General features: G+C 42.4%; 2 protein-coding genes and 1 pseudogene across 2 annotated transcripts; all 3 read left to right on the top strand.

Annotated features, from left to right (window-relative positions):
- Positions 1–1,004: 1,004 nt before the first annotated feature.
- tubb5 (tubulin, beta 5) lies at positions 1,005–14,335 on the top strand. Its single transcript, XM_034174447.1, is given in 21 exon segments — positions 1,005–1,187; positions 2,994–3,101; positions 3,283–3,303; positions 3,305–3,368; positions 3,371–3,398; positions 3,494–3,522; positions 3,525–3,631; positions 3,633–3,680; positions 3,682–3,732; positions 3,808–4,098; positions 4,100–4,147; positions 4,150–4,200; positions 4,202–4,297; positions 4,300–4,509; positions 4,511–4,528; positions 4,530–4,622; positions 7,834–8,017; positions 8,125–8,194; positions 9,978–11,152; positions 12,633–12,692; positions 12,826–14,335. Coding segments are annotated over 21 exon segments (3,255 nt in total). The 5' UTR covers positions 1,005–1,130; the 3' UTR covers positions 13,272–14,335.
- LOC117514144 lies at positions 13,269–15,189 on the top strand (annotated as a pseudogene).
- mdc1 (mediator of DNA damage checkpoint 1) lies at positions 15,189–22,845 on the top strand (the record flags this gene model as incomplete). The annotated part of the gene is made up of 6 exons (XM_034173648.1): positions 15,189–16,400; positions 16,695–16,826; positions 17,261–17,443; positions 17,568–17,693; positions 18,533–18,643; positions 21,219–22,845. Coding segments are annotated over 6 exons (1,968 nt in total), but the record flags the coding sequence as incomplete, so codon positions are not given.
- Positions 22,846–27,575: the final 4,730 nt, after the last annotated feature.

Here is a 27,575-nt window from a genome sequence, read left to right as displayed (position 1 = left end):
AAATGGCAAAAATTACCTCAAAAATGAAACTTAAAATCAAAATGGCCGACTTCCTGTTGACATTTCACCATGACGGTAAGAGACTTTTTTGTGCGTCCTAGCATCGTAAATATGTGTACCGAATTTCGTGAGGCTACGATGAAAAAACCCCAATGCGGAGGGGTTTTTGAAAATTTCTAGGGGCTGCTATTTTGCAATTTCGCTGCGACCATGTGGGCGACCCCCAAAATATCAAAATTCGGATCCGACCAGATGACCTTGCAAAGTTTGGTGAGTTTTTGAGCATGGGAAAAGGCCGAAATTTCAATTTCATTTTGCGCATAATAATGATAATAATAATAAACAGCGCAATTACAATAGGGGCCTCGTAGGACTTTTTCCTACTCGGGCCCTAATAAACAGCGCAATTACAATAGGGGCCTCGTAGGACTTTTTCCTACTCGGGCCCTAATAAACAGCGCAATTACAATAGGGGCCTCGTAGGACTTTTTCCTACTCGGGCCCTAATAAATAATGATAATAATAATAATAATAATAATAATAATAATAAACAGCGCAATTACAATAGCGTCCTCGTAGGACACTGTCCTACTCGGGCCCTAAATAGATTTTGATAACTAGAGGTAAAACACTATAAAAAATACATAACAAATAAAAAATTATTCATTTGCTTTTGATAGCCTGCTCTAGCCTGCCCCGCCCCCCAAAAAAGACATACACTTTGAGTCTATCTACGTCCATGCACTGCAGACAGTTCTGACTATCGAATCGGCAGATGATCGATTATGTCAGGGGTGGCCAAGTTCGGTCCTCGAGAGCCACCTTCCTGACATGTCTCCCTGCTCCAACACACCTGAATCCAATGAAAGACGTGCAGGTCAGGAAGGTGGCTCTCGAGGACCGAACTTGGCCACCCCTGGATTATGTGAAAGTGAAATATTCCCCTGCAGTGGAGAACCATTGCGTCCGCCTGTGGCCACACCCACAGCCCATCCCCACGCCGCGCAGGCTCTCGTGGACGCGCTCCAACGCTATAAATCCATTGTCCTCCTGCTCGCGCCAGCACACGTCTGCTCCTCGGCTCCACGCAAGAAAATCTGTCTTATTGTCGTCGAACTTTTACATTCATAATGAGGGAAATCGTGCACATCCAGGCCGGACAATGCGGTAACCAGATTGGCGCGAAGGTAAGAAGAAGAAATAAAAAGAGGGGGGAATTTAGCGCCTTTTCGTTTGTTCACATAGAAAATACACGAGTCATAACGTGGAGGCCATACTCAGTCTATAACTGTGAAGAAAAAAAAACTTAGAGTGAAAAACGCCTCTTTGTAACTGTATAACCTGTTAAATATTTGCAGGGTGTGTTTTTTTTTCTGTTCTTTTAATGGTGATTTGTGCGACTGTGTTGCATTGCGGTAAGTGGGAGCAGCGGAATAACGGGGCTGTGTGCGTGGACCCGGTTTTGTTCACACAAAGCCGGGCGTGTCTGCGCCTCGACTGGATTCAGCTGGACCAAAGACCGTGGGGGGGAGAAAAGTCTCTTCATTCTTTCTCTCCTGCTCCCTTTGTCTGACACACAAGCACATGAATAACACGTTTTTTGTTTTTAAACAGGACAAGAAACCGCTGCGCTGTTCTCGCAGGCCGAGTTCAACCTCGTCTGATCGATCGATAACCTATCGATCAGGCTTTAATGATGCGGTCTGTAGATACAGATTTGCAGCTGATGGGGGCGGGGCAGGAAAAGGGTGTGGCATGAGTATTTAACAAAGAATCTCAAAAGTCAGTCTTTTGAGGAATGGCTTATTTTTGTCAATTCATATTTGATATCTTGAGGTGATTACAATCTAAATAAATACAAGTTGAAAAGTAATGATCTTTCCTGTTTTATATAATCCCAGTCTTCAGTTTCCTTCTAATTTGGAGAACATATTTGCGTAGCAGTTATGTTGAACCCACACAAACAATAGGCCTTTTACACTACAGGACGGTCTCCCGACAAGCGATTTTGTTCAGGAAGGCAAGGCCCGACCTTAGTAATCAGTGTCTTTCCTCCCCCACCCAATTAAGGATTGGGGGGGGAGGATGGGAGGAAACAGCTGATGCACAGTGGGTGAAGTCATCAGGCTCTCACTTAATCTGCAATTTACTGGCAGTGTCTTGGTGGGAATGCTGCAGGAAATGCATAGCAGGTATTACAAATGCATACATCAGTGCCTGTCAGACAGCCAAAAACTACCTCTCTAGGCTCATGACAGGACACTTAAAAAAAAAAAAAAGGCATTGTGTGTCTCAGGGTTTTGGAATCGCCTACATTTGGTGACCCAGTTGTGTGGATCCCATCTTGTTTCCACTCCCCCCGGGGACTCGGGTGACTGAGTATGATTGGCAGACTTGTAGAAGGGACACACTGGGGTGAATTGGGTTAGGGTGTGGCATTGGTTATTGTCATCCCCCTCGAAGATCATTCTCCTTTTCTATTTTGTTGTCACCTGCTCACATTTCTCCTTCTCTATCACTTTTTTCTTTTCTCTGAAAATGAAGGTCAGTGTTGCTGCCTGGGTTTTGGATTTGCTTACGTGATCAAATGTATTTCACCCAATCTGTATTAGCCAAGTGTGCAGATGACATGAACACAGATCTGAAGACTTTCTTCAGTGTCGTGTGACAGCCAGGCAGATGGAGTTTATATTTAGTTTTGCTCATGGTGGATCTGTGATCCCTTTGTGCTTTCTCCTCTACACTTTGCAGCTGATGCAACATTCTGCTGGATCATCAGACAGAAGATGGAAAAATTAATGTTGTATGAAAGGGATAGTGGTGTGTTTTGGGGGGGTGGAATCTGAGGACTCATAATATGCAAAAATAAAAAAAATGCAAACCCCACAGCTGTTTTCCTCATCTCAACTGGCCAAATCATAAACCGCATTGAAATGGGCAGCTGTACAGTTCCAAGTAATGGTCATGTGATACCTTCCATTTTGTCTCTGCAGTTCTGGGAGGTGATCAGCGACGAACACGGCATTGATCCTACAGGGACGTATCATGGAGACAGTGACCTGCAGCTAGACAGGATCAGCGTCTACTACAATGAAGCAACAGTTAGCCATGTTAACCCAACCCTTGTATTTGCTTCATGTCATCCTGACATAAAAATTTGGGGGGGCATGCCTGCTGTCTCCTGACATGTTATCTTTCATTTCTGTAGTTTCATGTAATATTAAGCTGGTATACTTTTTTCCCTTCGCCCTCCCCACCTCTCTCTTGTTCTTTCTCGTGGAGGAGGTAAAATATGTGCCTCGGTGCCATTCTGGTGGACTTGGAGCCTGGCACCATGGACTCTGTGAGGTCTGGACCTTTTGGTCAAATCTCAGACCTGACAATTTTGTCTTTGGTACGTGGAAAGAGCCTTTCAACATTTCTTTTGAAAAAAGTTGTTGCAAACTGGAAAAACTCATGACTTGCTTTTTCCCTATGTCATCTAGGGTCAGAGTGGTGCTGGAAACAACTGGGCCAAAGGTCATACACCGAGGGAGCAGAGTTGGTTGACTCTGTCCTGGATGTTGTGCGTAAGGAGTCTGAGAGCTGCGATTGCCTGCGGGCTTCCAGCTCACTCAACTCGCTGGGTGGCGGGAACTGGATCTGGCATGGGAACCCTACTTATTAGCAAGATCCGTGAAAGAGTACCCAGACCGTATTATGAACACCTTCAGTGTGGTCCCCTCACCTAAGGTAAATTGCACTCATGATAAAGAATGCAGCTTTTAAAGAACTGCAAACCAAATGGTTCTACTCTCTTATCCGTAGGTGTCAGACACAGTGGTTGAGCCCTACAACGCCACTCTCTCAGTCCATCAGCTTGTGGAGAACACGGATGAGACCTATTGCATTGACAATGAGGCACTATACGACATCTGCTTCCGCACTCTCAAACTGACCACACCCACTTATGGAGATCTCAACCATTTGGTGTCTGCCACAATGAGTGGGGTCACCACCTGCCTGCGCTTCCCTGGGCAACTCAATGCTGACCTGCGCAAATTGGCAGTCAACATGGTACCTTTCCCACGCTTGCACTTCGTTATGCCTGGTTGTGCCACCACTGACCAGCAGGGGTAGCCAACAATACAGAGCGCTGGACAGTTCCTGAGTCTCACCCAGCAGGTGTTCGATGCCAGAACATGATGGCTGCCATGCGACCCCACGCCACGGCCGCTATCTGACAGTCGCTGCCGTGTTCCGTGGCGTATGTCCATGAAGGATGGTTGATGAGCAGATTGCTCAACGTGCAGAACAAGCAACAGCAGCTACTTCGTTGAATGGATTCCCAACAATGTCAAGACAGCAGTCTGTGACATTCCTCCCCGTGGCCTCAAGATGGCAGTCACTTTCATCGGCAACAGCACGGCCATTCAGGAATTGTTCAAGCGCATCTCTGAGCAGTTTACAGCCATGTTCCGTCGTAAGGCCTTCTTGCATTGGTACACGGGTGAAGGCATGGATGAGATGTGAGTTCACTGAGGCAGATGAGTAACAGGAATGACCTGGTGTCAGAGTATCAGCAGTACCAGGACGCCACTGCTGAAGAAGAGGGCGAGTTTGATGAGGAGGCTGAAGAGGATGCCTAAAGTCAAAAAGCTGAAGCATCACTGCCAAAATGATCAAAAAGAACCACAAAAGTAACAATGGAGCAAAGACATCATGAGCATTGCTAGAATCTCATCTTAGTACCTTGTGAAGCTGTCATTTACTGCAAATAAAGTTGCTTGAATCAAATGTTTCAATTCTTGTTAATTTTCCAACATAATACAGACACTTGAGTGATATTTCAATACCTTATTTCCCAGTTTAATTAGTTCTAAATGCAATCACATCACCAGAATGTATCTCTGGCTCATCCACAACAAAAAGATGACCTATAATAATGGTTCAAGTAACTTCCCAGAGAAAGTTTGTCTTGATTTGTAGCCATAAAGTACTTTTGATCATGTCTTGCCCAGAGCTATTGAATTCAAATTTCTCACAGTATTAATGTTAGGTCATCAGTAAAGTTGACAAATTACAAGTGGTATAAGATTGTAATAGTGGTGTGTGTGTGTTTTTTTTTTTTTTTTTTTTTTTTAAGCCCACTTTTCACAAAAATCTCTACAACTAAACCATGACTTATTTTTATAACATTACAAGGTAGTGTCAAACCTGCTCTATACTAATCTTTGCTACTGTAAAGATCAACTTAATGTATGATGTGTAAACTATTTCAGACATGTTGATTTATATAGCCTTTGGGTGGGCTACAAAATGAAAAAAAAAAACGCACTTAAGATGTATTTCAAAGTGATTAATAATTGAGTAGTTGTAAATTGCTGCTTTTTTCAATTTTAACAAAGCAATATTTGGGATTAATTTTAATGTCAAGATCTGGCTATCTACTGTAAATGACCTGAAAACACATAGTTGAGCTAAAGTAACCTTTAACACCTGACAATCAAGAGGGCATTAGACCTTTGTCATAAAGCAAGAATACCAAAGTAAGTCCACATATATGTATATCAGGAACAAAAACATTTCTCCACAAAAATTGGGGTATCAAATTCAACAAAAGGGTCTGACTACAATGCAGGAAATAATTAAAATATATATCAAGTATTTGTTACAAAGAACATTTGACGCAGAAAAAAGATCCAGATCACAATTCATTTCTCCAGTGAAATCTGTCCAGCTTTTTGAGCTATTTTTCTTTATCTCCTCTTAAATGGGCAGCACGATGGGCCTAGTGGTTTAGCGCTGTTGCCTCGCAGCAAGAAGGTCATGGGATTGATTCCCACCTGTGGCCTTGCTGTGTGGAGTTTGCGTGGGTCCCCTCCGAGTGCTCCAGCTTCCAACCACATCCAAAGACATGATATGCGGGTTAGATGAACTGGAAACTTAATTGTCCAGGTCTCCTTTGTAAGAAAGATCTTGATCTCAATGGGACTAACCTGGTTAAATACATAAAAATGGATTTTGTTGGGCGCAATATCAAAAATGTATTTGTTTTCAGGCGATGTAATACGGACCTTGTTACACTGTACTGGGATCAGTTTGGTCCAGCGCACTCCGGCTTCCACCATCAAAGGCAGCGTCCAGACATGTTGAATGGCGGATTTGGACTGACGACCTGCTCCTAGTGGTCGGATTGCGTCTTGGCAAGTGTTCTGATTGGACCACAAACTCCCGCCACTTTTATTGATTAAAGCGACCTCCACCCTTACATCAGTGTCTTAAGAGCGTTATAGAAGACAGTGGAGAACACATTTATTGTCTTTGTTCTACATTCATTTCCTCATCGCCTGCGGGTTGAGAGTGATTGACGGATAAATTGACCAATCGTTTGTGGGTTTGGAGCTTCTTGAGGGCGTGGATATTTTTTTTTACCCGGAAGTAGATGGACAATAGACGTTTGTTTACCTCATTTCTGCTAGATGCAAGTCGAAGAGCTTGAAGGTGAGTGAATACTGAGCAGCCTTTGGAAAACATAATTTCAGCTCCTGTGAAAACACTGAAGGCCAAAGTGCAACAACAACAAAAACAGGCTTATTGAAAGTGGCGGCGCACTTGGAATTACAGACAAGCTAACTTGACAAATCGGTTTAACTTCCTTTAAAGGTCTTCAGGTAAGGCAGCATGTGCTGATTGTTGTGTCTTAAAATGACGAGGCGACAATGTTGAAAAGCAGCCAATGTGTTCCCCATGCAATAAAGATGCTAATTCTGATTTCAGTTGGATTCATCTTTTAGTTTTTGTAACTTTAGTAGCATATGTTTTGTTAATGTGAAATGCTCAACCGGAAGTAAATTTGATTTGAAATTGTTTTGACAAGTCTTAATGTACGAAGTTGCTAAAAGCTTATTTAACGCATTGCTACAAATGCACTATCCCCCCCAAACAAACAAACAAACAACAAACAGCATGAAATGGTTACAGTCAGTACTATCATGAATATGTCCACGTCAGAGAGCTCAGTGTTGTGTCTGGCTGCTTTTTCTTTTTTTTTTTTTTTTTGTGCTACTAACTGATCGACCGTTGGACAGAAACTACAGCCTGGACATGAAGGTGTCTTTGTTTTCATTAATCTGTTACAGTGTGTATTTATCCCATTTTAAGCCTTCGTGAGAATGGATTCTACCCAAAGGATCAGTGAATCACCCCTTGAGTCAGAGGAGGAAGAAAATGAAGAAGAAACCCAAAATAAGAGAGGGAAACCGTTGGCCAAGCTTTTCATCTTAAAAAATGAACATATCCCTGAAGCAGGTGAGTGGCCTGTTGTGATGTCTCCTGTGGGTTTGTTAATTCCTGCACATTGTAACTCTGACCTATATGAACAGTAACAGTCCTTGTTTGTTTCTTTCTTAAGTCTGTGTTCTCTGTCACACAGAGTTGCCCCTCTTTTTGGGAGATAATGTGTTGGGTCGTGACCCCAGTTCCTGCACCCTGGTTCTGTCATCGCCATCGGTATCCAAGCAGCATGCTAACATCTGCATCTCTCGCTACCGGCGAAGAGGTTCTCGTGGTGAAGTGGATATGGAGGCATTGGTTTGGGACAAAGGGAGCATGAATGGCACCCGCAAGGGACATTTAAAGCTGACCCCTAATGTTCGCTATGCTCTAAATGAAGGTGACAGCTTGGTGTTGGCAGACATTCCTTGTCAGTACATCAGCTGTAGTGTAGATGCAGCATGTTTTCAGGGGCAGTCGAGGACTTCTGTGAGTAGACAATCAGGGGTGCAGGCCGGGATGCCCGATCCATCGAGAGAAGACGAAAGTGGCACAAGTAATACAAGTACCAAACCAGAGACAAACACACCTGCTCCATTGTCATCACCTGATCAAGAGGACATAAAAAAGACTCTGGCCCAAAGAAGCTGTCTCACGTTTGAACAAACTCCTACTCATCCAGAACGGACACTGGTCCCAGAATCTGACTCTGATTCAGATGGAGAAAGAGAAGGAACAAGAAGTAGAGGCCAAATCACAGCAGGTATGTTATTTTAATATGTTTCAATTCAAAACCTTTTTTAAAATTATTTTTAAGGCATTCCTGATGGAAGTGCATGATTAAAAGAGTATCTTTATTAACTTTTGCAGTGTCTGCTGCTGACTCACTTATCTGTAGCCCCGCCTCTTCTACAAATGCAAAGACCATCATCCCTGAGAGGTATTGTAGTTGTATAAAATAACTGAACTCTTTATGCCTCTGTAACGTGTGTTCCCTCTGTTATGGCACATAAAGAAAGTCTTCATATCCTTTGGCTTTTACACATTTTAAGTCATTAAGAAGAGGGGTGGGGGGAATCACTAATCAATATTAAAATTTGTAAAATGATACCTTTTAAACTTATACAGAAAACAAATCTTGACAACATCAGAACGTCAAAAAATATTGATCAGTGTTTTTCAAAGCCCAAAATGTCATCTTCAAATATCTTGTTTTGACAGACCAAAGGTATCCAGCTTAATGTCAAAAAGAGAAGTTAAGAAACGAGAAAATAGTCACAATTAAGAAGCTGAAATGAGAAAACTTGGACACTTAAAGTCTCAAAACAATTCATTGTTTATATCAAATTTATTGCAGAGTAAGTTCTCACAGACAAGGAATTTGATCTGGTGTCATTGGTGCATAAACAGCAATAAAAGAAAATACTTCTGTAAGAAGTAATAGGTGCATAAACAACAAGAAAAAAAAATTTTCTGTAAGAAGTGAAGGAGTCAAATAGGAAAATGGGAAAAACTATGTTTACTGTCAGTGGAATGGGGCTGTGCAGGCATGCAGATGAGCAGTTAGGGATGATCAGTCTGTACTTTGTGGGAGTTTGGGGGGGGGGGGGGGGGGGCAGGGTAAATTGGAGTCTCTGGCATTATTTAATAGTCTAGCTGCAGAAGGAAAGAAGCTGTTTTTGTGTCTTGAGGTTAGTCCTCAGCCGTCTGCCAGAGGGGAGGGTGACAAAAAGTTTGTGTCCTGGGTGAGAGGGATCATCCACCATATTCCTTGGTCACCTCAAGGCCCTGAATTTTGCATCACAGGTGTATCAAAATATTTGGTGATTAATTTAATACTCAATAAATTGTGCCAGCTCTAACCTCACTGTGGAATAAAGAGACTACTGAGGGAAGACAAGACACCCATGACAACTCTGACGGTGTTATAGGCTTCTGTGGCTGTGATTGGAGAAAATCTGCACAGAGCATCATTTGTCTGTTGCATTAACATTTACAGCTTCATGGTTAAGTTCAGCAGATAAGAATTCTCATTCAAACAAACCAACAAAAACATGAAATTTTAGCTGCGGTTTGCCATAAGCCACATAGGAGACTTGAACTTAGATTTGACCGGCTTTCTTGTACCATCATCCTCTGCTCCACTCCACCATGAAGCTGCAACTGGTGATGCAACGGACAAAAGTTGCATCATGCACAGTTTCTTCAGTCAAAGCTACAGAATCCTATAAAGGTTGTCATGAGCATCCTTTGTGGCTTCCCTCACTCCTTACCTGGTCAAATGCCTACTTCAGACAGATGTGCCATTGATTAATATCATGCTGTAGAGTAGGGTTATTCAACTCGTTCCCGAAAGGGCCGAGATGGTGCAGGATTTCTTTGTAACCACCCACTCCACCAGGTAACTTCAACTGATTAACATCACTTTGAGCAGATGGAATCAGTTCATCACTGAAATCACCTGGTGAAGTGGGTGGTTGCAAAGTAAACCTGGACCTTGTTGGCCCTTTCAGGAATGAGTTGAATACCCCTGCTGTAGAGACTGGATTTCAGTGTGACTTTTAAAAGGAATCATTAGAAATTTTAACATAGACAAGCCTGAATTTTTTTTTCTAATAAATGGCATAAGTAAAGTCATATTTGGAAAATTCCAAAGGGATGGTGAAATTTGATACTCACTGTGTATTCATTACGATACCACAATGTTCTGTTTTCTGTTACAGTGAGGATGAACTTTCCATCATCCGCTCCTGCACTAAAAATAGGCCTGACCAAAATGTCAGTGTCTGTAAGGATCAGGCTGACATAGATGCGATGCAACAGCAAAATGAGCAGGGCTTTGTTGTTGGCGGCAAAGAAGAAGAAAGAGCAGTGTCAGGAGGGATGGAAGCGGAGGAAGGTGGGCGAGATGTGCCAGTGAAACAGAGCGTTCATGATCGTCTTACAGGTGAAGATGAAGTACCTGTGTCTGCTCCTGCAGTCCCCATGGACCAAATTCCTCTATTTAACATGGACAGTGACACTGATGTAGAAGGAGAGGAAGGGGTGGTTTCTGCAGGTTCAGTGGCCATAAATGCAAACCAAGTGAACACAGTTCACTTTCACATGGAGAGTGATAATGATGATTCCTTAGACAAAGTCCCCAAATCAGTGCCTTCTTGTGATGATGGTACTAAATCTCCTCATGCTCCTCCAGTGGTTCAGTTGCTGGATATTGCTTTGGACAGTGACACTGATGTGGACGATGATGCCAGTACCGCAGGGTCAGTTGCTGCCACAAAAACAAGCCCCCCTTCACTTCAGAGTGCAGCTGATGGTGTTCCCCTCACTCAGCCAAAAGATTTTCATTTGGACAGTGACACAGATGCTGAGGATGAAAAAGAAGAAAGTGAAATGAATAAAACTGGACTAAAAATGGCTGAAATTCCAACTAAATCGGATTTAAAGCCTTCTGAGTTTCAATCCACCCCTGCTGTTCCTCAGAGCCTGGACAGTGACACAGACGATGAAGTCAACCCTGCCATCAGCAAATGGCCTGCGGTGGCTACTGCTGCAGAATCCTGCATCACTGCAGCTGCAGGAGCTGACTTGGAGATTCTGTCTAACAGTGACACAGATCTGGAGGAGGATGATCCTTGTCTTCAAAATGTTGCTGTCAAAGCTTTGTCAGTCACTCCTGCTGCTGCTCTAACATCTCTTCACTCAGATTCTGATGCAGACACAGATGTAAATGAGTCCAACGGGCCATCTGCCGGAGGTGTTGCTGACCTTGGCCTGGGCCGTGGTGCACATTTGGAGGATGAGCAGTGTGATGAGGGTCATATACCTCAACCTGAACAAACACCTGGTCTACCAGTTCCTGAACTCCAGATGTGTTCCACTCCACGTCAGTTCTCAGGTAATAAATTATTTTGAGCTGAGTGACAGGTTCACTTAATGTTTCCATCAATCAATAATAAACTATACACACCCCATCATGGGTGCAATTTGGTCGTGGATAGGGGGGACATGTCCCCCCCACCTTTTCAACCAGGTGGGACAGAATATGGTATGCCCCCCCCACCTTCTGACATATATGTGTGTACTTGAAACATGCTATGCCAGTCTTATGTGCAAACCATGTCAGAATAGTATCTTTGTTTCTGCAAGTTTGTATTTTTATCAGCATTGACTTGTTTCCAACACCTGTTTCTTGTTTGTCACATTCGGAATTTTCTGGGACTGCATTTGCCCAGATTTGAAACCAAAAATAGTTGCCTCTAGGGACTAGTGTCTACACATAAGTATCAATGGACCATATGCTAATTTACTAAATTCTGAAAGTTAGAAAAGGAAATCAGAAAAGTTATCTGGGACCTCAGAAAGCCCATCTGCAGTTATTGCTTGATCTCCAAAATCATTCTATGCAAGCAAAATTATGTTCAGTATGAGTGTTGTCGTTAGTGCTACTTCAAAAATGAAATTCATGATAAGTAATTTATCCTAAACTTATGATCTGTTGTTTTTTCAAACTTATGCAAAACCAAATCTTGAGGAAAAAAATAAAAAAATACAGTATGCGATAGTTAATAATTATTAAGAGCCTGCTCTTTCATATTTATGAATACATTTTACCACATTGCAGTTGTTTTTTTTTAATGAGAACTCAACCTATCATTCTTTTTGAGTTCTACACATGTGGTGATAGCTTATTTACACCAGGATGTTAATAAAATCAATGCTGGCTATTCTCAGAATAAAGTACTTATATCCACAGTTTCAAATTGTATAAGTCAAATGGTGTCCACTTTATGGTCTTCTCAAAACATTAAAATTACTGTTTTGGATGCTCAGAATGCATCTGAGCTTATCTAGAAACCTTTGGCTTCTGGGGGCCTAAAGCGGCCCCCAGACCCCCAGCCTGTGGGCTTTGGCCCTGCGGGCCTCGCACTTTGTCCCCCCCAATTTCTAGTTCTAAATTGCGCCCTTGCACCCCAATGTTTATTGTCCTGACACATGAATATCTCTCATGATTTGCTGATGAACAGTGTCAACAACAGACATGTTTTTGTATAACATCCTGTGCAAAGGGTAAGAAAAGGAAAATTCAGTGAATGGATTCAAGGTTGTGGGCAAGTGCAGGAGCAGCCACCATACCACGGAGCCCAAGTCCTGAATAGCAAACATGCACAAGTAGCAAACATTCTCAAACGTAGCCATCTATCTCCCAGAGCCTCGTCAAACGTGGGTCTTAGGCCACTGGATATGGAATTAAGGATGTGTTGCTGCGTTAATGGCTGATTACTGCATTTCATTATTTGTATGTTGTTATGAATTTTGCAAAATCTCCCAGTCAGGCGCAACCCTGTTAACTAAATTTTCATTTTGTGATATTTTAGGAGGATTAGCAGAGATGGAGACTCAGGCTTTTCTGAGTCCCTCTTTAGAGCATCTGAAACGTGAGTGAAATTCCATTAAGACATAAAATAGTATATGACCGTTCCAAAGATGGTGCTTCCGCACCAGAGGGATATTTTTTTTTATCATTATTTTGCCATTGTCCATCTTTATTTTTTCTTCTTTATCTCTCAGGCACACCAGCCCCCTCTATAAGGCCTGCTTCTTGCTTAGGCAACCAGGATGATGACACTGTTGCTGAGACTCAGTCCTTTATTGTTGAGAGCCAAGACTTCCCATCAAGCCCTTCAGATCAGCCTACACAAGCCTTTGGACAAGATTCTTCTGAGGATGAAAACCTTGATCCGTCTAGTAGAGGAGGGTCTTTCCAGCTGGGACTGTCTGGCAGTAGTTACATCCAGTGTCAGGCCCCGGCTGTAGCCATGGAGAGCACTCAAGCATACGTGGACGGCAGTTTGAGTTTGGAGGAGACCCAAGGCGATGGAGGTGGTGAAGAGCTAGCAAATTTTGAGAAGGATGATTGGGAAGGGTTGGGCACTACAGGCAACACAAAGCATATATTTCAGAGTTGCCAAGGCCTTCCTGAGGATGAAAGGAAAGAAGATGCGCGTAAAATATAGCTAATGCTGAGACTCAGCTGATAGAAGTTCCCACTACGTTTCGGATTTTGCAGTGGGCAGAAACCCAACCATATTTGCCTTGGAGGAAGAGAGAGATGGGAACAAAAGACAATCTTCTTTGCATGTGGGCAACATGTTGGCATGAAAACCATAATGAAACAAAAGATGAGCAGGAACATGGCGATGCAGCTAAAGATCTGGATAGACCTGTAAGTCAAGGTGTTTTTATAGCTGATACGCAGCCCATGGTTGCTACTGAAGATGAGGAAAGTGACGTGACGAGTCATTCTACTTGAACAAAAAGAAAAGCAAAACCATTACCACTTGATGAAGAAGCAACACAATCATTCACAAATGAAGTTTCTGCTGTTGATACCCAGCCTACACACGGCAGTGATGTTACGATTCAGGCCACAGAAGATGACCGAGAGTCATTTCCACTCCCACTTGAAGAAGAGGAGACACAAACTTGCACTAATTCAGAGCTCTCTGCTGTTGATACCCAGCTCACACTTGATAAAGTTAAACCTCAATCCACAGCTGATGAGGACTCATTTCCAGGAGTTCAGCAAAGAAAAGCAATGCCACTGCCACCTGAAGAAGAGGAGTCCCAGGTTTCAGCTCCTGATACCCAGCCCATGCGCACTGATAGTGATGAAACTCATCACACCAGTCCAAGCGAAAAGGAGGAAAGTGATGATGAGAACTCAATTCCACAGCTACGAAAAAGAAAAGTAAGGGCACTGCCACTTGAAGAAGAGGATACACAAGTTTCTGCTGCTGATACCCAGCCCATGCACATTGATGATGATGATGATAATGAAACTCAGGCTGTGCATGCACTGGAAAACAAGGAAAACACGTCAATTCCAAGTTCATGTAAAAGAAAAGAAAAACCACAAGAACTTGAAGAAGAGGAAGCGCAGCAACTCATTAGTTCTGATCTCTCTGTTGCTGATACCCAGCCCATGCAAGACAGCGATGAAGAAACTCAGCATGTGGCAATGTGTGAAGATGGGAAGACTGATAATGAGGACTCAAATGTAGGCCGCCTTAAGAGAAAAACAAAAACACAGACATCCAAAGAAGTGACACAGGTTTCTGCTGTAGAAATTCAACCCATTCATGCTGATGATGATGAAACTCAGCCAGTTGAAACAAACAATGGAATACAAAAAACAAGAACACAGCCCAAGCGTGGAAAGAAGAATCAGTCTGAGACAGGAACCAGTGGCATTGATATTAAAAGTAAAAAAGGGACAAGGGTAACAACAAAAGAGGATGAAGACTCTGAACCACCCAAGAAACAAACAAGAGGAAAGGGTAAAGCTTTGCCCTTTAGCCAAGTAAGCACAGGTAAATTCATGCCTGATGCAGTAAGGGCGAATAAAGAACAGGTTAAACATGCTAAGACAACATCTCCAAGGCAACAGATGGAGGAGGACAAAGAAAGGTTGGAAATGGAAGGAGAAAAGATGGCTGAGGATGATAATTTGCTGAAGGAGAGAGATGGAATACCTGGAAGAACTGGAAAAGAAGTAGAGGAAAGGCATAGCATAGAGCTCAGACAACAAGAGAAAGGAACACAGGATGTGGACAGAAGGGAGCAGGATGAATTTGAGAGCCAGAAACAAGACCAAAGTGTTAGCAACAAACAAGAAAACCAACAAAGATTACAGTCACAGTTACAGACGGCAGACTTGGAAGGGGAGAGAGCAGAAAAAAAGAAAACGTGGAAAGAAAAGAAGATAAGATCAAAGCCAGTGGAATACAGTGTGAAAAAGACCAATTAAAATGTGAAAAGACGGATAAGCAGAGCACAGAACTGAAAGAAAAAGCGAAACTTCACCAGGAGCAAGAGAAACAAAAAACAAACACAGGAATGGAGAGTGAGGTGAAGGAAATGGAGGAAAGTGAAGATTGAAAAGAGAAGGTAAAGGAAAACTAATAAAGGGACAACAAGAAAACAAGGAATTGTCTACAAGGGGTCGAAGAGGAGACAGAACATCAACTGCTCCCTTGTGTACACCAGAGCAAAAACAAGACTCGGATGATGACTTCCCAGCACGGAGAACCAGATCTCGCTCAAGTTCTTGCAACTCTGTCAATTCAGAGAGGTCTGCTTCGAGTGCTAACACCCCTGTGAGCAGAGGAAGAGGCCGAGGCAGAGGAACAAGTAGAACCAGTCAGCAACCCAATGTAACCATTACCAGAAAGGACAATAAGCAGAGGACTGTGGCCGAAGAAGTATTTACCCGAAGACGAACAACAGCACAGGACAGTAATTCAGCTTCTCCTTCAGAACACCTCTTGAGGTCTACCGCTCTGAAATCGGAGATTTCAAGGCGTAGTACGAATTCTCAGAACAGAGGAAAAGGATACAGCCAGAGAGGAAGAGGGAGGAAAACGGAGGCTCTGCCAGACGCTGTCACTCCTGTCAGTAGCGACAAAAACTCAGCTCCCACAGCTACACTCAGAGGCAGGAGGAGTAAAAAGTCAGAGGGCTCCTCATTAACACTCCTCCTTCATGAAGATAATGAAGAGGCCAACTCAAAGATGTGTAGTACCACAAGGGGGCAGAAAAGAGCTAATACAAATGGATCTGAGTCCACAGCTGCAAATGAGGAAGACCAACCAAATCAAGAGGGAGAGTCTTCCAGCGAGGCCTTACTAATGCTTAGAACGAATAACAGAGGCAGAAAAGTGGTCAAACGCAATAGTTTGGCCACACAGTCGTTAGTTACTACAGCCAGTCAGGAGGATGAGGCAAAAGAGTCAAGAAGAGGAAGAAAGAGGGATTTGGTGGAGGAGGCAGGGACTTTAGTTAGTACTCCAAAAAAATCAAGAGGAAATGTAAAAGCTCAAAAGGGTAAAATGGTATTAGAGGACAGTGATGAAAAAGAAGAGATCCCTGTTTCTGTCCAAGCCAAGAGAAGAGGACGACCAGCTGGGAAGAGTGCAAATGAATCCTCACAGAAAGTAGAGGTTAAAGAAGAGAGTGATAAGATGGAGGAGGACACGGTTGTGAGGAGAGCAAGAGGTAGGCTGTCAATGCTGCACAAGAAGAAGAAACAGGAACCAGAAGACAGTAGTTCCATGGAGCAGGATACAAATCTTGAGGCATCAGAGGTGACTAATTTTTCTTTACATTCACTGCAGTTTTTCATACAAAACAGAAAGTGATGCATTTGCTAAAGTAGGTACTGTCCAGAAGCCTTTTACCTCTGCGAAAGGCCTTGATGCAGTTTGTCCTGTGACTCATCCTTTCCAGCTTTTGCAGTTAACTTTTGTGACTGTCACGATGTTCTCACCCCTCTCAGCAGTGAGAGTGGTCTGACCTTCTCCACACATGAATTAAGTGGTTTTGTGGTTGCACAAATACTGACCACTTACATGTCCCCTCCTCCCACTCTCTCTTATTAGCAGTCCCAGACTCCAAGCAGCAGTGTATCCCGTAAGCGACGTGAGTCTGTGGACTCTTCTCCTTTGGCAAAAATCCCATGTTCCTCTCCTGCCAGTCGATTGCGAGCTGCCAGCCCAGTCTGCAGATTCTGTGTATGTATTTGTATCGGGAATTTTCATGAGTATTTCAGACCCTGATGAGTGATATTTTTAAGGACGCATCAGTGCATCTCTGCCGAATTTTAAGTATTAATTGTGGTACGTTTGTCTTTATGAGAACGGTTGCCTTCGTTGTGGCTCAGTGCCTGTAAGTGTGGCCCTCGGTTTTCCAAACTGCTGGTGTTTTGTTTTTTAGTCTTGTTATTCATTAAGAATGAGAATTTAAAAATCATCCCTAATTTAGGCTCTTCCAATGGAACACTGACCCTATCCATCCAAAATCCCTAACCTCCCGAGGTGTCATATTACCTGACACTGCCCTTGAATCTTTGTGAGTGTCGATTGTGGCTGTACACACACAAACAAACAAGGCAGAGTTGTTTTGACTGGAGACTAGTTTAACTTCTTTTTGTCTCCATTTCTTACAGGTGCTGTTCACAGGTGTGGTGGATGATGCATGGGAAAGAGTGGTGGTTCATTTAGGAGGCATCATAGCTAAAGATGTTGCAGATATGAGCTTCCTGGTGACTGATAAGATCCGCAGGACTGTAAAGTTCCTGTGCGCTGTGGCCAAAGGAGTCCCTATTGTTACTCCTCAGTGGCTGGAAAAGGTGAAGTACTCTAATAATCAATCCTTTGAAAAATCATACCAAACCAGCATAGAACTGCATACACAAAGACAAATCATTTAATGAAATCCCTTTCACATCTGCTTTTCCCCCTTCTTGTGTTCAGAGTGGTAAAGCTGAGAGCTTCCTGTCTCCTAATGCTTTTATTGTAAAGGATCTGGAGCAAGAAAAGAAATTTAATTTCTGCCTGAAGGAATCTCTGAGGATTGCCAGCAGACAGCCTCTCTTACAGGTGCTTTAACTCGTGTTTATTTCTATGTATCTGTGTGGCACTTGGGCGGTGGGTGACACTGACAATTACTGTCACTTACGCGGGCGTTCCTTGGAGATTAGCTTTACTTTGCATGGACGCTGACACTCTGTAATGGCTCGCCAAAGGCAGGCTGATCATGAAAGGTGGGATGATAATGTCATTATCCTCCCACCACTTTGGTATGCCCTGGAATGGAGTGTTTTTTTGTTTTGTTTTTTTTAATACTGTAGCGTCGTCACACTGATCTAGCATAGTATTATGATGTGGTTGTAGCACCCCATTCAGTAAGCCACCATGCCTTTTTGACAGAATCAAAGTTTTGATTTGTTTCACTAAAATGTGTGTTGTATAATTAAAAAATATAGAGACACAGTGGGAATTCAGGAAATGATGTTGTCATTATACTTACCTTTGAAAAAATAGATCTGAAAACACATACTCGCTACCAACATTTCATCCTTATTTTTCAGCATACTCACGTTATAAAGGAGAACATGCAAAACTGGAAATTATTAACCGTATAATGTGAGTTGTGGGCGCAAAATTTATAACAATAATGCATTGATTATCTTGCATGGGTGTGCCATTTAAACAGTAATAATGTTTCTGTTATGTACAGTACACTTAACTGTTCAATCAAAGCAGCAAAGAAGTGCTTTGATATGCATGCTATAACTAAACTAAATTACATTTACAATAATGCTAAAATCCACACACGAGAGTCTTGTGTTAATGGGGTTAGTTTTCATGGATAGGTCAATGCAGAGAAATCACATTTAGTTACATATTTTGTCATGCATCTGATTGCTTTCTCTTAGGGGTATGAGATCCATGTTACAAAGTCGGTGAAGCCAGAGCCAGTTCATATGAAAGACATCATCTCCTGCAGTGGAGCTACTTTTCTTCCCAAGATGCCCTCTTCTCACAAGGTACCAGACTAACAGAGGGCCTTTACTTCAATCTGGCGTGTGTGTATAGTGGGGCCAAAAAGTATTTAGTCAGCCCCTGATTGTGCAAGTTCTCCTACTTAGAAAGATGAAAGAGGTCTGTAATTTTCATCATAGGTACACTTCAACTATGAGAGACAAAATAAGAGGAAAAAAAAAAAAATCCGGGAAATCACATTGTAGGATTTATTTTGCAGTGACTCGTTAGATTGAAACTCCTGCCTCTTGAATGCTGCACTGATTTGACCTCAGGAAAGCACTAACTAGTAGTAGGGGCAGGTGGTACACTAGTGTCATAGTCATCACCAGTACAGTAATGTGCCACAATATGTTTTGCGCAATACCATCAATATCAGGCCAATGAGAAGCTCCTCTGGGCCAGAATTATTATTATTGTTGTTATTAATATCACTTATCATGTTAAAGAATAATGATGCCTATAAAATAATGAAAAATTGCACCATTAATTTTGAAATGAACAATCTTTTTGGAACATCCGTAGCTCAGATCTACAAAGCTGCACTGAGACTGTGATGAGCAAAGCTTTATTTGTTTATTTATTTTCCTCCCCTGTACTGCCGATCTCAAGTCAAAACACCTGTTCATTATTTTTCTTAAGGATGTATCTGGCTATGAAGTCATTCTTACATGAAGACATAATTTAACAGTCATGGAAATATTCTAAAACTGTGATGCTAAGGTTTGTGCTGCATGGTCATTTAAGCCTTAATGAGCATTATTTAAACACAGCCAGAGCTTTTTTTCAAGGTATGTTAAACAAAGCTACGCTGTATCTTCTAGATTGTATTTTGCACCGGAGTGTTAGTCACATCTGTCCAGAAATGTATCATGGAGAAGAAAAAAATCATTCAGGTCACTCACGTCGGTCCATAAGTCTCTTTTTTTTTTTTTTTTTTTACCTCCGCCAAAGAGGTTATGTTTTCAGTCGCGTTTGTTTGTCTATTTGTCAGCAGGATAACTCAAAAAGTTTTCAACGGATTTTGATGAAATTTTGTGGAGTGGTTGGAAATGACAAAAGGAACAAGTGATTAAATTTTAGTGGTGATCCAGATCACGATCCGGATCCAGGAATTTTTTAAAGGATTCTTCACCATTGCGGGATAGGGGGAATTTTGACATTCTAGTTTCTAACTCCACAAAAACAAGGCAGAAAGGCTTGAAAAAAATTAGGGTGTAACATAGTCAAATGTTCTATCAAACAACAAAGTTTGGTGATGATCGGATCCGGATTCCGGATCTGGTGATCCAGAATATGCAAAAATATAGGGAAAATAGAAAATGTGTCAGTGTGAGGTGACAAATGAAGCTAGAGATGCACAACTAACACCAAATTGTAGCTGAATCTGTACTGATTCAGTAAGGTGTCATCAGATTTGATGTAGCTTCAAATGTTATGGAGCTAGATCCAGAAGAAAACCACCATTACCGAAAAATCATTTTTATACAATAACTTTTGAACTAATAAAGACATAAAAGTGATTCCAAGTTCTAGTGGTATGTTTTCATGGTCAAGGATGTCAAATATAAAGGAAGGAAAAGTCAGCGTGTAGATGTTATGGTGTCAGTGACCCCATGGCCTTGGCGGAGGTTTGAACTCTGAGTGCTTCTAGTTTTAAATGTGGTGCTACTGCTTCCTGCAAGAAGCAAAACTAATGTAATTGTAATAGCGAGCAGAAGCTAATGGGATACTTAATGATATTGTACGAGGCACAAAGAACTCAAGAGTGAACTGTTTGTCACCACCGAACAGAGGACAACATCAAACTGAAGCTAAACATCTGCATGTGTACATCACCAATTGTAAATTTACTTTTTTTTTTTAGCCTTATAGCTAGCCTTACCTTAGCTCGCAATCTCCTCCTTGTCCTCTGGCTGTCCCACAAAGCGCAAACAAGTCGATGGCAGAGTAGTGTGCACGTATTCCCTTTCTTTATTAAAAAGCATGTCAAGGCTATTCTCTGTCTTTATTCAAGAGTGTGGTCCTTCAGTTTGAGAGCATGACTTGTTCTCTACAACACAGTACATCCTCCATATTCAGATCTTGTTTTACAGTGGTTATCATCCAGCTTTATAGTGTGTTACTGCTACCTTCTGGTCCGGAGTGTTGGATCACACAGCACCTCATTTTAATCTGTATACAGGAGCAGCTTTCAGTTGTCATGTATGTAGACAGTGCCATCTTGTGGCCATAAATGATAATGCAATATATTTTTAGTCATTCAACAGAAGACTACATTGTTGAATAAAGATGAGGATCAACCTTCATCCACTCTTGAATAAATTAATTTGCCTTCTTGTTGTTTGAAGCCACAGCACTACCTTTCACAAATTACTGTGACTTGTGTTTTTTTGCTCTTCATCACACATTTGTGGACAGACATGACCAACACTCTGGTGCGTCATGTGGTCAAAAAATACCTTACTTTTTCCCCCACACATCTTTTCATTCTCAGATGATCGCTGTGTCTACATTTTAATTGTAGAAGTCAGTTTGCAGTCTTCCCTGTGTTAACAACTGACCTCTTGTCACTTCCAGCCCCAATCAGTAGTGATTTCCTGTGAGGAAGACTGGGCGCTGTGTGCTCCGGCTGTCTCTGCATCTCTCCCAGTCGTCACTGCTGAGTTCATTCTCACAGGGATCCTCCAACAGAAAGTGGACTTTCAAACCCACACCCTCTCTGCGCCTCCATCTAACCCACAACCTGCTGGAGGCAGAGGAAGAGCTCGGAAGAAGCCATAGTACCAAAAAGTGTACGCTGAATACACACAGTAAGTGTGTGTGAGATTAAAATGTTCATGAATCCACCGCCCATAGATTTGTTTTCAAATCAGAGACCGGTAGCAACACTAGTGACTCAGTTGTACATTGTGACACTGTGTGCTCATCTTTATGGAAGGCTACAGAATGTATTTGCCATATGCAGCTGCAGATAACATGTCGCATGTTTTAAATTCACTTTCCACACAGTGAACCTCACGGCATGTGTGGCATTTTAATTTGTTAGCTGTCAGTTGTTAAATTCACCACTTTTATATATGCAGCAGTGCTGTTTTACAGAGGCACTGATGATTTTGGATAATCACTGGGATATTCTCTCATAGATGGTAGAATATCTCTGACCTGTTCTTAAGCCTTACAAATGTAACAAAGATAGATGCTTAAACCTGCGATGTTGTTGCTATGCTGCAAGCAGAATAATTACCCATTAACTGTCAGTGTCACTTTCCTTCTTTTCCTGTCCTCTGTTCCACTACAGAGGAAAAACCAAAGCAGCAATTAACGCCATTTAATTGCTGCTACTCTAAATGTGGTAAGGCATTCTGGCAAGTGACCAAATGTAGGAGGCGAGTTGTATAAAGTATGTTGGAGTGGTATGAAAGTGCCCAGTGGATTAAAAAAAGAAGCTTGTTTCCTGTCTTGATAAAAAATTGCATAGTGCCTTTTTAAACTGAGGTAATCATGAACCTATCTTGTGTGTGTGTGTGTGTGTGTGTGTGTGTGTGTGTGTTGTCCTTTCATCTCCATTAAACACCACCTACTCCATTAAGGCTTCATCCAATCCTATTATGTGGAAGCGATGTGGGCACCTGAATGCTGATGCTTCTTCCACATCAGTATCTGATGGTGTTTGTCCTTGCCATAGGAGTGCAAATTATATCTGATAGGACAACATTATGTGGACAATCACTACTGCATGTGGTTAAGAAACACTCCTACTGAGAACTTGCCTTTCCTCATGTACTATACCATCTGTTGCTCCTCGAATAGACATCATTTGCTGTGTATTATTTGTGTTTTAAGGGTAAACTAGAAAGGCCAACTGTCCAGTGTCTTAACCAGATCTGTATGTTCCGTCTGGAAGCATGCACCGGTGCTGCACATTGCTGTATCCACCTCACTATGCAACAGCTCTGGGTCCTGATTAGTTACCTCCAGTCCATCAGCACCTTCTGAAAGTACTCATCTGTCTGCACCACCCAGGTCATATGTGGAAGTTCTTTTGGCCCTTTCCAGTTGTTGGGATCCTCAATACTGAGGCACCTATGTGTTGGTTTGTACTCAGAGAAACACCACCTGGCGTTAATACTGTTGTTGACGTCATCTGTACAGTCCATAAAATGTCTCTGTTACCAATAAAATTTAAATGTTTCTGTTGGCTTTACATACTTGTTTCTTTTTGCAAATGTACACTTGTTGGATTGTTTATTGCAAATTTCTAAATATCAACTTCTTGTCATTCTGCGTGTGTCACATTGATGTTTGACAAGGTATGTGGTCAATCTTTTGGTTCTTAAGACATGGCAGAACTGGCGTTAAAAAAATCTGATGTAAACTCAACAAAAATATAAACGCAACACTTTTGGTTTTGCTCCCATTTTGTATGAGATGAACTCAAAGATCTAAAAGTTTTTCCACATACACAATATCACCATTTCCCTCAAATATTGTTCACAAACCAGTCTAAATCTGTGATAGTGAGCACTTCTCCTTTGCTGATAATCCATCCCACCTCACAGATGTGCCATATCAAGATGCTGATTAGACACCATGATTAGTGCACAGGTGTGCCTTAGACTGTCCACAATAAAAGGCCACTCTGAAAGGTGCAGTTTTGTTTTATTGGGGGGATACCAGTCAGTATCTGGTGTGACCACCATTTGCCTCATGCAGTGCAACACATCTCCTTCGCATAGAGTTGATCAGGTTGTCAATTGTGGCCTGTGGAATGTTGGTCCACTCCTCTTCAATGGCTGTGCGAAGTTGCTGGATATTGGCAGGAACTGGTACACGCTGTCGTATACGCCGGTCCAGAGCATCCCAAACATGCTCAATGGGTGACATGTCCGGTGAGTATGCCGGCCATGCAAGAACTGGGACATTTTCAGCTTCCAAGAATTGTGTATAGATCCTTGTAACATGGGGCCGTGCATTATCCTGCTGCAACATGAGGTGATGTTCTTGGATGGCACAACAATGGGCCTCAGGATCTCGTCACGGTATCTCTGTGCATTCAAAATGCCATCAATAAAATGCACCTGTGTTCTTCGTCCATAACAGACGCCTGCCCATACCATAACCCCACCGCCACCATGGGCCACTCGATCCACAACATTGACATCAGAAAACCGCTCACCCACACGACACCACACACGCTGTTTGCCATCTGCCCTGAACATTGTGAACCGGGATTCATCCGTGAAGAGAACACCTCTCCAACGTGCCAAACGCCAGCGAATGTGAGCATTTGCCCACTCAAGTCAGTTACGACGACGAACTGGAGTCAGGTCGAGACCCCCATGAGGACGATGAGCATGCAGATGAGCTTCCCTGAGACGGTTTCTGACAGTTTGTGCAGAAATTCTTTGGTTATGCAAACCGATTGTTTCAGCAGCTGTCCGAGCGGCTGGTCTCAGACGATCTTGGAGGTGAACATGCTGGATGTGGAGGTCCTGGGCTGGTGTGGTTACACGTGGTCTGCGGTTGTGAGGCTGGTTGGATGTACTGCCAAATTCTCTGAAACGCCTTTGGAGACGGCTTATGGTAGAGAAATGAACATTCAATACACGAGCAACAGCTCTGGTTGACATTCCTGCTGTCAGCATGCCAATTGCACGCTCCCTCAAATATTGCGACATCTGTGGCATTGTGCTGTGTGATAAAACTGCACCTTTCAGAGTGGCCTTTTATTGTGGGCAGTCTAAGGCACACCTGTGCACTAATCATGGTGTCTAATCAGCATCTTGATATGGCACACCTGTGAGGTGGGATGGATTATCTCAGCAAAGGAGAAGTGCTCACTATCACAGATTTAGACTGGTTTGTGAACAATATTTGAGGGAAATGGTGATATTGTGTATGTGGAAAAAGTTTTAGATCTTTGAGTTCATCTCATACAAAATGGGAGCAAAACCAAAAGTGTTGCGTTTATATTTTTGTTGAGCGTAATATAATCACGGATTTCTTCTATGTTGGTGTCTCTTCGTGAAACAACTCCACATCTAGGAGAGAGAACCTAATGCGCATGGTATGATGGTGGAAGAAACTGACCAAAAGTGTTGCGTTTATATTTTTGTTGAGTATAAATTTAAACAAGTGTCAGTTTGCCAATAAAATGCAAAACTGGCCCAGAACATGTGAAAATGAAATTGTTTCATGTCAAGTACAAGCACAGGTACCATGCTTTACCACATCCTGCTTGGCAACCAGTCAGGTGAAATGTGGTCACCCCCTTGGCAGCCTCCTACTACCTGGGTCCTCAACACTCAGACATCCATGTTCTGGATCATGCACGTGCCACGTGGCCAAAATGTTGAAGCTGATGCTCCCTCACAATGCAAGTGATACTTCCCAAGTAACTCCTTGTTTGATACAGAATGATTCTAGAGGTATAGTGGTACCTACGGATCTTCTGAAGACGCCGAATACCAAGGGCATCCACTTGTCACTTTAGGTCACTTATTAGTGTGAGTTTCTCATCCATACAGTAACAGGTAACACCAGGATCTTAAAGACTTGAACCTTTAAAGCACATGACATGATGATGATGATGATGATGATAGAAACAGCAGATGTGAACATACTATACACAGCCGTGAACTAAATTCATCAGAGAAGACTATTTTGAATTTGGATGGCCATTAACATTAAAGTGGGCATGTTCAAGCAATACAATGTGCATCATGTGCACATCTTCTACATTAAGTTGTGTTATATCTCTCACCATTGTTCTTGGCAGCATAATTGACCATAGAATCCACAACTTACAGTCAAGAACAAATACTTCATTTCATTGTGCAACTTAAAGCAACAGGAACTGACACAAGATAACCATTAAAACAAAGGTATTAATATTTTCAGAAGTTGAAAGTTTTAGGTTAATTTTTTTTTTACAAAAAAAGCTATGGCGTTTTATCACACATATTGATTTTGTATTGTTAGGTCAAACGGGTAAAAGGGATATAAGGTGCACCTTTTCAAATCTTTTACTGGTAAATATGCTTGTCAATAATTGATGTTACCATGGACAGGGGGGAACCACACAGGTCCTCTCCATTTAAAGCAACAGACACAAAAACAGAGCATATATATATATACTGGATTTCAAATTTAAAACTCCACAAAAATACACTGAAGGTGGCTTTATTCGACTTTGTTCCAAATTAGTTCAGAATATGGTGTTTGAAAGCAGGTGAAACACTGAGCGAAAATCTTTTCTATTTCATGAAATCGTTGTTTTGAAACAGTCAAAATACTGCTTCATAAATTCAGTATGGAACAGTTTACAGAGAGAGAGAGAGAGAGAGACGGACGATGTAGACTTTTCTTTCTTTCTTTGTGGACACATGCGTGCATGTTATCTCCGGTGGGGGGTGTCCGGTGTTTGCCGACGTCAGTCGAGTGGTTCCGAGCAGATCCCGACATATTCTGAACATGTTCCAAATGTTGAGCCCGAGTCGTGAGTGAAGTGCTGCTCCTCATTCGGAGAAGGAGACAATCAGGCGACATTCACGCACGATTTCATCTCCGCGTCCACACGCACGCCACGGACCGCGACCAGCAGGTCAAAGTAAGAGCTTCTCGGCGATGATTTCTTTCTTTTTTCTTTTTTTTTCTTTCCTTTCTTTGTGTGTTTTAAAATGTGACTGGTGCGTGAGGGGTTAAATTCTGCAGTTTTTTTTTTTTCGTGGATGCGCTTTGGGCGCTCGTCCCAGCGCCGGAGGTGACCGATCGGGTTTGGTTTTTGTCACCGACCCGGCGTGTCTGCGGGGAGAGGTGGAGGGTGGATATGCGGACTGAGCGTTCCCAGGATGGATCCGGCTTCACATGCACGTTAGAGGTTCATTTAATTCATTTCTCACGCGCAGTCAAGCAGAATGAAACATGCTGCGTTTGTTTCTAAACATCTTAAAAAAAAAAAAAAAAAAAAAACCTCTGTAGGTTAATTGGTCGTTTATGTAAATTCGTCATGTTGTTTTCTGTTGATTGCCGTGAGACCGTGAGGATGCTCCAGCCTGTGTCACCTCCTCCTTCTCCGGCTGCAGTGTGCATGATGACAGAATGAGGTCCGCAGAAAGGCCTCAGGACGCACCGTCTGTCTGTCTGTCTGTCTGTCTGTCTGTCTGCAGATCGTCTAACCTCGGTCCTCTCTGTCTGTCTGTGTGCCGCCGCTCGGCCCTTCATACATCTGACTGCTGGCCTTCTATCTTTAAGCCAGGAGAAGAAATGTCAGAATCTTCTGAGTGACTTTTTTTTTTCCTTGTTGGTCATTTTGATCTTAAACGCTGCGAGACGTCAGGCGGATTTGATCATGTTGGACAGTGATGGCTTTAAAATCTTGATGGTTTTTTTTTCAGCAAATTTTCTGAACTCAGTGTGTCACTTTTGAACGTGCGGAATCCATTTTTTGGTAATACCTCGTAATTAATTAATATGAAAAAAACGAAAGTATCGTGTGTGTGTGTGTGCACGCACACGCGCGTTATATAAAACCGTTCTCAGCATCATGCATGTAAAGTAAGTCCCTTCGGCTGCTCCCTTGTTTGCACTCGGGGTCGCCACAGCAAATCCAAGGTGGATCTGCATGTTGAATTGGCACAGGTTTTACGCCGGATGCTCTTCCTGACGCAACTCCACATGACATGGAGAAATGTGACAGGGGTAGGATTTGAACCCGGAACCTTCTGCAATGAAACCAAGCGCATTAACCACTTGGTCACCACCCCTGCTTTCTCAGCATCATGCATGATGCTAACAAAAATTTAAAGATCTCACCATGGGATTGTTAAATTGTGAGACTTATAGTCCTGGTTAAAATGATCAGCAACTCTGAATTTTAAGTACAGAATTTTAAAAAAAAAACGTTAAGAAATACATGCAAAATAACCAATTTCG

Source organism: Thalassophryne amazonica, chromosome 7 (assembly GCF_902500255.1).
Source record: "Thalassophryne amazonica chromosome 7, fThaAma1.1, whole genome shotgun sequence".
Taxonomy (NCBI): domain Eukaryota; kingdom Metazoa; phylum Chordata; class Actinopteri; order Batrachoidiformes; family Batrachoididae; genus Thalassophryne; species Thalassophryne amazonica.
The sequence above is the reverse complement of the archived record's forward strand: the minus strand, read 5'-3'. Positions and strand labels throughout refer to the sequence as shown.